The 11813-nt window shown below is 37.5% G+C and overlaps 1 protein-coding gene across 1 annotated transcript; it reads right to left on the reverse strand.

Moving 5' to 3' along the window:
- Window positions 1-8668: 8668 nt before the first annotated feature.
- On the reverse strand, window positions 8669-11472 carry LOC311288490 (macrophage mannose receptor 1-like). Its single transcript, XM_084405908.1, has 5 exons — window positions 11382-11472; window positions 11195-11233; window positions 10740-11102; window positions 9784-10134; window positions 8669-9619 (listed from the first exon to the last, which is right to left on the reverse strand). Exons 2-5 carry the CDS (start codon window positions 11229-11231, stop codon window positions 9252-9254), a joined length of 1119 nt encoding a protein of 372 aa, XP_084262034.1. The 5' UTR covers window positions 11232-11233; window positions 11382-11472; the 3' UTR covers window positions 8669-9251.
- Window positions 11473-11813: the final 341 nt, after the last annotated feature.

The raw sequence follows: 11813 nt of genomic DNA on the forward strand, positions 1-11813 counted from the left end.
TGCCGTGCACGGAATAAAGTTGTAAGAGTTAAAAACGTTGAGTTTGTTTTGAGTAGCACTACCTTGTAACCAATCAGATCTACGTGTGATCGTCAATGAGTGGATCTCTGAGCTGAGTGAGTGGAGATGGGGCTCATTTGCATATTCATAGAACCGTGTATACTAAATGAGGCAAGGGTGTAGAGTTACATTCAAGATATTTTGCATGAAGATTTTTTTTTCACCGGAAAAAACAAACAAATATTTAAATATGTAATTTTGGTGATCAAAGATGAGTTTTTAAGGTAGGCTAAACAATAATTGATTACAGGGGGACTTTAATCAACAAGTAGAATCGACCATGACATCCTCACCTTATCTTATTCCTTATTAATGCAGATAATTTGTCACCCAATGCTAGATGGAGTCGTTCATGTGTATGTAAGTTGGGGTTGGGGGCCCTGAACTGGCTGATACAGGAAATCAGCAGACTAATAAATACGTTGACTGACACAAAGTATTTTGAAAATACAAAAATACTAAACTTAAATTTAAATACAAATTACATTTTGACTTTTTTCAAAATAGTATTTTGTTTTTCAAATACGTATTTTAAATACATGTATCTGATACTGCCCATCCCTGTTCATCTGATAGTTACTGCAACGACAAGAAAGTTACTCTATAACTGTGTCCCAATTCAGAGCTGAATCCTTCAAGTTCACGAAGGTCGAAGTGAATGTTGTTAACCGAGACGCTAAAATACTTCCTGTTCCCACTTCCCACCCACCGCTCCTGTCGTGTTAAAATGTTGTTTCAGCGTTGAGCATTGTAGCCAGTCACATGCGGAGAATTCGCTCAAAATGTATGTTCAGAATCAGCACGAGCTTTATCCTTCTTTATCCTTTAGACAATCTAAACAATAGTTTTGTTTTTCATGCTTCTAGAGGACCAGCTTACGTTCACACTGTAAATTATAAAGAGTGATAACTGCATTTAAATGTGGGAGTGAATCCGTTACATTTTAGTCACACATTTAACCATAGCAACATGAGAACCTGATAACCAATGCAACATTTTGATTTACATTGTCTAATGTTATGATTTTTGTTACATTTACACTTTAGTCATTAGTTTACATACACCTTGCAGAACCTCCAAAATGTTATTTTTATTTATTGTTTAATAAGAAGGATCAAAAAACATTGTTTCTATTTAGTACTTCCCTGAAAAAGCTTTTTCACGTTACATATGTTTAATAGCCTATAGTCCACAAGACAAAATACATGACAAATGACAACTGTTTTTTAGTTTTTTTTGTAATTGTTCATGAGGAAAAATCCTCCAGCTCCAGCACATTCTTTGCTTTTCCAGCATATTCTGCATATTTGACTCCTTACTAGCAGTGACTATGATTGTGAGATCCATCTTTTCACACTGGTGACAACCCGAACCCGGGTCTCCGGCATGAGAGTCAGGCGCTCTAACAAGGAGGCTAAAGACTGCAGCCTCAAGCATCTGTCGCTAGAGCGTCTATTGAGATCAGAGGAGTGAGGTTTACTCGCACAGCAACTACTAGCTGGCCTCCGTTACACATACACAACTATTACAAACATTTAGTGATGCTCAAGAAGGAAGCATCCGTTAAGAGCCACAGGGTGTAAACTTTTGAACTGGATCATTGGTGTAAATTGTTCTTATTATGTTTTAAAATTAATTAATTAATTTAGTCCTGCCCTTCAGAGGCTAAATAAGATATTAGCATGTAAAACAAAAATAAGAAAAATTTAAACATCACCATCATCTTGCTCAAAAGTTTACCCCTCACTTCTTGAGCATTACCTTGCAGAAAGATGTACGATAGGTAAACGTATGACTGTAAGTACTATTGCAATCATTTTGTAAGGGTTAAAATATTAATTTAAGAGCTCAGTGTTGAGACCTTTCACTGAAGTTTGATTGACAGGCGATCTGACCAATCATAATGCAGATACCCGCCATGTTTTTGTCCGACAAACAAACCAAACCAGTAGATTAAAGTCAGTGGACTTTAACTTGAAAAATGGTGTGTATTGACGTCTTTTTGCAGTTCTGATGTTCATTCATGTTTAATGAACAGGTCTTCTTTACTGTCCCTAGAGTTAAGAGAGAAATTGGGAAATATGCTCTCTGTGTTAGAGCCCCTCGTGACTGGAACAGCCTTCCTGCATCCATTCGCTCGCTTACGTCTTTTCCTCTGTTCCGAACTGCTTTGTTGACATATCTTCAGAATACTTGTCTGTGTTTCTAGCATCTCGGATTTGGCATCGATATGTGTCATGTATGTTTTTATACAGTATATGAAAGTCAATCTGTGATGGGTGGGGTTAGTGAGAGCTTGTGTGTGTGTGTGTGTGTGTGTGTGTGTGTGTGTGTGTGTGTGTGTGTGTGTGTGTGTGTGTGTGCGTGCAGGTGTGCGTGTGGATGTGGATGTGTGTGAGTGCGTGCGCTAAGGTTTTTGGTTTTCTTTTATTGTTGTTGTATTATTATTTTATTATTATTATGATTTGATTGTATCTACTCTGTTGTTCTGCTGTTTTATGTTGTTTGGATATGATCCTGAGGACCCCCATGAAAACGAGATGTTTCATCTCATGGGGTTTATCCTCTAATAAATGTTCATAAATAAATAAATAAATAAATAAATTCGTGCTATAACTAGAAGAGATTATCAGTTCACGTGCTGCTTGAACTAAGGCCTACACATTAAAGCACCACAAAACAGTATTTATTGTTTGAATTTCATAAAAATTAAAACATTCGAAAGCTGAGACTGAGCTCTGTCTTGTCTGTTGGCTCATTGTCAGTGTCCTCTTTGCTCCACAATATATTTTTCACTGTGTGAGAAGAACATGTGGAGTGAGAATGGCTTGTTGACGCTAAACTCTGCAGGACAGCGGCACTCCAGAAACAACGTTACCTATCGCTGATGGAGATGTTGCTATATTCAAATTTGAAGCTATATTTAAAACATTAATCCTAAAGTACTATGTAATTATGTAGCTATGTAAATAAACACAATAAGTATGTAATAAATCACTGTATATTAAATCCAACTGGTTTCTGTAGGCTATATCTTCTCTGTAACAATCCTTTTCAATAATCTTTTGTCAAATTTGGTGAGGTTAATAAAAAAGGTAGGCAATGCGTAGCGGTGACAGGTCAAAGTCCTAAAGTCTTCAGACAATGGCCATTTTTAACTTTCATAACTGCAGGATGTTTCACTTACAGCAGCCTTAGCATATTGACATCATGAGCCAAGCAATATTGTTTAACCCCAGTTACCAGTGTGCACATTAAAGGGGTCATATAATGCCATTTTTGTACAAGCTAATATGATTCTTTAGGGTCTAAATTAAAAGTTTGTAATATACTTTAATTAAAAATTCTCATTAGTATTGTAAGAAAACACTAATTTTACCTGCTCAAAAACAGCTCTGTTTTCAGCACGCCGTTTCAGGTGCATACAGCTTTAAATGATAATGAGCTTTGCTCAGCCCGCCCCTCTGTTCTGTGCGTACACCGTTTGTAACACAATAACCACGCGTTGTTCATTATAAACGTGGGATTATGAATTATATTGAGAACGTCGTACATAGAAAACATGCCGTAATGTACCCGGAGTGTAAACCTTAGATGCATTCATCATGAAGCGTGCAGCAAGGTTTGCAAATTTGCAAAGATTAATATAAATACTAATATAAAGGTTAATAAAACATTACACTCACATCTTCTGGAGGTTCAGCAGGAACACGTTGGTCCCGATCCGTTTTTTCTCGTTTGTAAAGCTGTCTGATGTGAAATGATTCACGCAAACAGGAAAGCACAGACGATCGTGGGGAATCCCCGTGAGGGAATCCCCGCGTCAATCCTTTGGGCATATTGCTTCAAAAACAAAACTCAGCCACTGCATCTTCAATGGCTCAGATTTAGGAACATTCAAATGACTGCTGTGTTCCTTATTACACCGAAGAACAATCGCAGACGCCATTATGCTCATAGACAGCGCTCCAGTGAGGGTATCAACAATGACGCGCGGACTATGATTGACAGCTCGCTCATGAGCGAGGGCGGGTGTGTGTTGAAACGCTGCAGCTGTCAATCACAATCGTGGGAGGGGCGTCCTACCGTGTGACGTCACACGGTCGAACGGCTTGATTTCAGAGAGGTTCAAACATATAAGGAGATAAATAAAAAAAAACCACTGGATGGATTTTTATCATTTTATGATGGTTGTGTACAGGCACTGCCAACACACATTTCAGTACAATCAACTTGTAAAAGTGCATGTACCATTATATGACCCCTTTAACATTCTCGTGTATCTCAAAAAAGATGAATTTAATTATTTATGTCCAGAGTTCAGATAGCTTTACTGCTTGAAAGTCTTTGTAAAGTTAAATTAAACTGTCTTCCCCTGTATAAGCATCAGTAGCCACGTCAACTCCACCTCTTTGATTGATTGGCTAGAGGAGTAGCTGTCAATCTAGAACTAGTGGGCCAATGGTGACACTTAAGCCCGCCCTAATTTACATGAAACTCGAACTGCATCATTTGGGAAAGCAAGCGCAGAACATAGAAAGAAGAGCGAAGAGAAAAAACAGCACAAGCGTACAAAAGAGTAAAATATGAGCAGAAAATGCCAGAGAGCACAAAGCACAGAGTAATAAAACCAAGGAAAACATACTTTTTAAGAAAGCATGGCCATAAGTTTAAGTTTTGTGCAAAATAACTTTTAATGCGTTTAAAGTTTTTATTCATGCTTGTTATTTCTTGATTCACGCTTATTAAATTTTTGATTCGTGACCACGTTGTTTGCTATTCTCATCATTTTGCATTATTTTTTTCAGTTTGTGCAATATATTTTTACATGTATTTTTTAATATTTGATTCACACTTATTATTTTTGATCCTCGGCTGCAATACTTTAGGCGGGAAATTGATCCCATGGAAAACCTCTGACAAGGCTCGTAAACGTTGGCTGCGCTGTTTCTTACCTTTCTCTACGTTGACTTTAGTTCCAGCTTCACCGTCACCACCTTTTTAATAAATATTTGTTTAGAAAATCTCTAAGGCCTCTATTTTCTTCTTCTCTTTTCTTTCCTTTTCTGAGCATCGGACTTGTGCTGACCGGACATTTTGAGCGTACTGAACTTCACATCAAATGACAACAACACGGGTTCTTGACTACTATTTCAAGGACAATTAGGATCGATGAAAACAAATAAAAAGCTTTTATGTAACTCAAATATTACATATGTTTTCCACAAATAGGCCTATTTAATCCTCGACACTGATGATTGTAGATCCACCCAGCCAAATTGCCAGTGTGTGAAATTTGCTGATGACACAGTCATATACAAATACCTGGGATCAACTTTTGACAACCTGCTAAGGTTTTCCACTAACACAGAGGAAATCCTTAAAAGTGTCATCAGAGACAATATCTACTTAGGAAGCTGAAGTCATTTGGGGTTAACAAAGTCATTCTTAACACATTTTACTATGCTTTTATTGAAAATGTAATAACCTTCTCATTCATTAGCTGGTTCCACTCCATCACCCTGCAAAACAGAAAACGCCCGTTGAGTGAGGTTAAGGTCTGTTCAAAAATCATTAACCAGCCCGTCCGAACTCTCACTGCCTTATGTGACCAACAGACTGTAGCCTAAAGGTGGCACGCAGGATTATTAATGACCCCTCTCACATCCTGAGTTTGAGTGGCTACCCTCGGGATGTAGACTCCGTTGTCCGCTTTGTCGGACACAGAGGAGGAAAGCAACCTTCATCCCGAGGGCTGTCCAGCTTATGAACGTTAACAGGAACAAATTAATTTTTATCTGCTTTTTTCGCACTCAGATTTTATGTATGATGATATGTGGTATGTAGTGTGTGGTTGTGCAGTGTGCCTGTGTAAGCTACTGTAATGTGCCCTTTTAAATTTCACCCTGGGGACAAATAAAGTGCTTTGAATTGAATTAAATTTTTTGTTTAAAATGATTCCATAATTTAATGAGCCTGCATGAGCCCAAATAAGCCTGATCCTGAGTCAGAAAGGCAACCTGTAAACCCTTATAAGCTTTATAATCATTTTTGATTGGTTGAAAACTTTGAATATATGCCATCTAAACAAACAAAAAGTGGACTTCATTCAATCGAAGTGGTCGAGTCAAAAGCTTAAGAGGGATACAAATAAAAAGGAGGGTTAAAAAGCATATATTTTCAAAAAATATGTTTAAAGGTCCTGTTCTTCGTGATCCCATTTTTCAAACTTTAGTTAGTGTGTAATGTTGCTGTTAGAGCATAAATAATACCTGTAAAATTATAAAGCTCAAAGTTCAATGCCAAGCGAGATATTTTATTTAACAGAAGTCCCCTTTCAAAGCCTACAGCGAACGGCCGCTTTGGACTACATCCCTCTTCATTTTTGGCGAACAGATGAAATATCTGAGAGAGCAAGACAAAAGGGACTCCAGTATGCATTCGAGGGATATATATCCACAACATAATATGCAAACTTTTAGAGAATAATTTCATCAAAATTGAAGTTAAAGCCTATAAGTCCCAGCGCAAGCAGCAGCGCCTCATACGCTGACCATTCAAATTGAAAACACACAGATTGAGGAACAGCTCATGTTCGTGCACAGCAGGGTGAGTGAAATTTTAAAATAATCTAATAATTATAAATCAAACAGCTTATCCATAAATCTTGTGGAATAAACAAAGACATTAGCCTGACCACTTTGCAGTGATAACATTCTCCCGCTTATATTTTTAGTGTGCCAGGCTAATGCTCACATGTCGTGGAGCAAACGTAGGTGTTTTTGTTAATCCTGTCGACATTTAGTTGTGAACGGGGCGTCCCACACTGCTTGATCCACGCCCGGCATTTCTCCCCTTGGGTTTTAGGTTTCGGGAAGGGAAAACATTACACCCCCCCATCCAAACTTTTAGGATACCGGGTATCAGATTTGCACAATCCCTACACACAACGCTTCGGCATGTTTCCCTCGCTCGAAAGCTTGCTAGACCTCCCACGCCTAGTTACGGTTGCTAAGCCACGATTGGCCTGTGGCGGTTTTCGGGCGTGGCTTAGCGAAGGGTCAGTTCTCAGTAAGATCTTCTGTAGACGTCAGACAGAAATAAAGTTAGTAATAAGTGAACCCAGCTAACAATTTTTGGTTCCCATAACGTTAGTTTTTGGTACCCAGAACATTCTCAGAATGTTAGTTTATGGTTCCCAGAACGTTATTTTTTATGGTAACCACCCAGCAACGTTCTGGGAACGTTATTTTATTGTTACATAAAAATAAAACCAAAAAAGAACGTTCCCCTAACGTAAGTATTTGGTTCCCAAAAAAATAACCAAAAAATAACATTAGGGGAACGTTCTGTGTTAACTGGGAAGCTGGTAATGCTGTTAGTGGAGTTGTTTAATCCTCCTCTGTGAGATCTTCAGAGACTGGATGTCTTCTTTTCTCTTCAGTTGATTTCATCTAAAGCTGTGACTGGAAGACTTTTGTAGTTTTGTGTTTTGATTTATCTCTGTCCTTCAGTGATTCTGCTTGTTAACAGCAGATATCTTCAACAATGTTCAATCATCCCTCAATTAATCACTTAATTATTTCATTAACTCCAACCCTGATTCACTGTTACATTTAACGCCCTATAGTGTGCACACTGAGCAGTGTTCATTTCCCATGTTGGACCTACATGGAAACTGAGGACAAAACTGGCTGGGAATCACAAAATATATATCTTCATTTGTGTTCTGAAGATTAACAAAAGTCTTACGGGTTTGGAACGACATGAGTGTGAGTAATTAATGACAGAACTTTCATCTTTGGCTGAACTATACCTTTAAGGATCACTAACTTTCTGACTTTAAAAAAATGGCTTAAGATTGGATGTTATTGAGCAAATAGTGCTCCGAGTTAATACAGTAAATGTCCACACTACTGTTGAAATAACACTGCAGTGTTGGAGTTAATGAGATTAAGTGATGATTGACCATTAGTGAAGAAACACTGAAGGAAAGAGCAACACATATATATTTTCAGTGTTTCCTCTTGACTTCTGATGTTCGTTTTATTGCTTGGCTGCTTTAACAGTGTGTTCAGAAAACACTTTTATTGCAGTAGAGGACGTCAATACAGAATATCATCAGATGTTTCCTGTATTTAATGCGGACATTGGGAAGTGCTCTTATTCACTGTTCACATCTGAAGTCTAATCACTGTTCAGAAGTGTGTTTTATCATTAACACATTTAAATTAAGAAGTTAATAAATACAATGTTATTTATACACTCACAGACATCAACTATCAGCGTATGAAATGCAACAATGGTGACGCTTCATGCCAGCATACAGAACTCACTCATGACTCCCAGCATGCATTGCAGCACAGATAATTTGTTTCATGTGTTCATTGTCTTGCTGTAAATATTTCCTTTACACAAAATTTGCTGACTTTACATGTTAGAGTACATGTGGCATACCACAAATTCATGTTGAGATGTACTGTATGTGTCTTTTATTAGTAAACATTTTGTGTGTGTGTGTTTGGGTTTTTTATAAATGTAAAATAATTCTTCTTCTAAGTCAGTTCAGTTGAGCTGGTGCTCCTTTGAATTAGTTTCAACATCAAATACAGTTCACAAGATATTTTATTCTCAACTTCCACTTTTTCCTTTAAGATTAAACTATATTTCATTTCATTAAGACAAACATCGATGCTCACAATCACTTCTTAAACAAGTCATTTTTAATTATATGACTAGTGCAAAACACAGGAGTGATTAGAAGAAAGTTCCAAACCACCAAAACACCAAGATCCCATGAAATCAACTGATGTGGTTTGAGCTTCGCTTTTTTATTTTATTTTTAAAGCCATCTTCTACTCTCTAGTTGACTGCAAGTACATTTGATTGAACAGACTGTGTCAAAAATATTGAGTTGTGTTTCTGGAAGTGACTAAATTTAAAATGTAAATAAAGCCACATATATAAAAAAAAAAAAAAATGATTTCATGGGATCTTTAAAAACACATATAGGCTATATGGTGCACAAAAGTTTTCTTTTAAATCTTTTATTAAAAGACTCATCCGATAATCTTCAGTAACAGAAATTATCATTGCAAAATTGATATAAGCACTGATAAAAACAGCATGAGAAGTGTTTGCCAGTTATGAAAAAAAAAACAGCCAGTTATGAAAGAACACAAACATATCCCTCACTCCTCAGATCTGCTGCAGATGAAGTTGAGTTTGTCGTGTTCAGGACGGCTGATCCAGCGCTGATCTCCTCCAGACTGAACTGCTCCAGATCTCACTCCAGACTCACAGTCCTCGTCTCCTGTGCCGTTCCCTGGAGCCCAGTTCTGATAGCACACGGTCTCTCCGCTCACCCAGAACCAGAGGCCCACAGTGCAGGAGTGACGTAAACCCAACCACACCGCCTCAGTAGACGCACCTTTAACCACATTCATCACACGACGCTGCATCTTGACTGAATGAACCGAGACCAGATCTGTATAATTCTGTCTGCAGTATCTCAGAGCTTCAGGCCACGTCAGATTCTCTTTGATCAGAATCGGTTTATCTGGACACAAAACAAACCACAAGCAAAAACTAGAGAGAGACTGATCAAAAACAACATGCAGAACAAACACTGTGGAGGAATCTGTCATGTCAGACATGTAGCGTGAACTTTAAGATATCTGGAGGTGATGGATGGATTGTGTGTGTTTGTGAGGATCTGCTCACCTTCATGACACACAAAAGGAAGTGGACCGTCGCAAGAGCCGTCATACCATTTACCATGAGTGTTCTGGTTATTTGGATTGAGCACTATACAGTTTTCATTTCCTCCACCATTAGGTTCACCAGAAGCCCAGTCTCTGAATGAGGAGTCACTCTGATCTGACCACTGCCATGAGTCTCTGAACAGACCGATCCAGACACCATTAGATATGTGACTATCATTGATGAACTTCTGAACCTGTTGACTCTCATTCTGGTTCCTCACACTGACCAGATCAATGTGATTCTGTCTGCAGTAACTCTGAGCGTCTCTCCAGTTCTTCATCTGATTGACAAAGACGAGTCCTGTGCTCACTTAAAGGAAAACAAATGGAAACATATTCAAGAATCGGTCTTATGTAGGTTTATGGTTTTTAATGTGAATAAGAGCAGCGAAGCATCAGAAACACGTGTCATTCAAAGGTTCTACAGCTGATGATAATATTCACAGTATATTAAGTTTTTGCTGATAAAAACATTTCTGAATATCGTGATGATTTTCAAACTCTTTACTTCTCCATTATGTTTCCTTACATGATTCTCTGATATATATTCCTTACAATTTATGCTGGCCAAAACAATGGTTTGATGTGTAATTTACAGTAAAAATGTTGCTGAAAATAAACAAAAATTAAAAAATTTAATTTAATTCATTAAAAATTATTCTCTTGACTCTCTAATGGCAGATTCTGAAAGTTATCACCAACAAAAGATCAACATGCATTAATTAAAATATTTTTTCCAGTCCAATATCAGTTTGTCTCTAGAAATTTACTTCAAGTTGTGTCCCCTATATTTATGACCACATTAAAAAGTAGAAGACATTAGTATTGCATTACAATTTTGTAAAGTATATGGTGTATCTTTTTATAAGAATGTTTATATGAATGTTTATTGTGATTGTATGGAGCTGCACTTACTGTTAGATGAACTGCAGATGAAAGTCCGGCTGTTACTACATGAAGAATCTTCCCACTGTCCATTTCTCATTAAAGCACACTCAACTCCACCATTAGGTTGTCCAGATCCCCAGTTCAGATAGAGCGCAGGTTCACCTGAAGACCACTGCCATTTATCAACACTCGTCCTCTGCAGCCCAATCCGGATATCCTGATTACCTCCATCATTCACACTCTTCTTCAGCTCGTTCATGTCGTTCATGTTGTCAACGGTGGCCAGATCTGTGTAATTCTCTCTGCAGAAACTCTGAGCTTCAGTCCAGTTCTTCAACACGTTTATAAAGTGATACTGACGCTGAACACATTCAGATACGGAGCAGAGAGCTGTGAAAGAGAGCGTTTGATTTAATGCTTTTCATAACAGGGTCAAACCTGATGAAACTATAAACCATAAATAATACAACAAACACACTCACCAATGAGAAGAAGAATCAAATATAGAGTTTGGTCCATTTCTGAGGAAGAAACACACTGAAAAACTCAAAAAATCATATTCATCTTATATTAAAACATAATCATATCAGAAAAACTCGATTCATAATCATTTAGACAATATTAACATCAGAAAGTCTAATTGTGTTTGAAGAATGAACATGTTCTTACTTTAGAGGTCGTGTGTTTCTGTCCTGAGTCTGATGTTTCTGTCTGCAGATTTAAACTACGTGATTATTATATCTGCTCTCATCCCTCATTCAGCTCATCACGTCATTTGTTTATTACTCTAAAACCCCTATTTCATATTTTACTTCCTCCTTATTTGTGTGTTTCTCCAACTCTTTCCCCTTATTTGCATCTTGACGTCTGTGTCAGTCTGTATCAGTCTATGCTAACATGGACCTTAATCAGAAAATTATATACATATGACAATTCATAATTTATATTTTAACTTTAATAACTAAACAATTCTCTAATGTTATTGCTGGACTGTATAACTCGTGTTACATCCCTGTTCAGTTTGATGTGTGTTTGTGTTTCTCTGTTTTTGGTCACTTTTTATCTGTTTGTGTGTGAACTGAACAACCCACTAATGATCTG

The sequence above is a fragment of the Rutilus rutilus genome, assembly GCF_951802725.1.
Source record: "Rutilus rutilus genome assembly, chromosome: 3".
NCBI lineage: Eukaryota > Metazoa > Chordata > Actinopteri > Cypriniformes > Leuciscidae > Rutilus > Rutilus rutilus.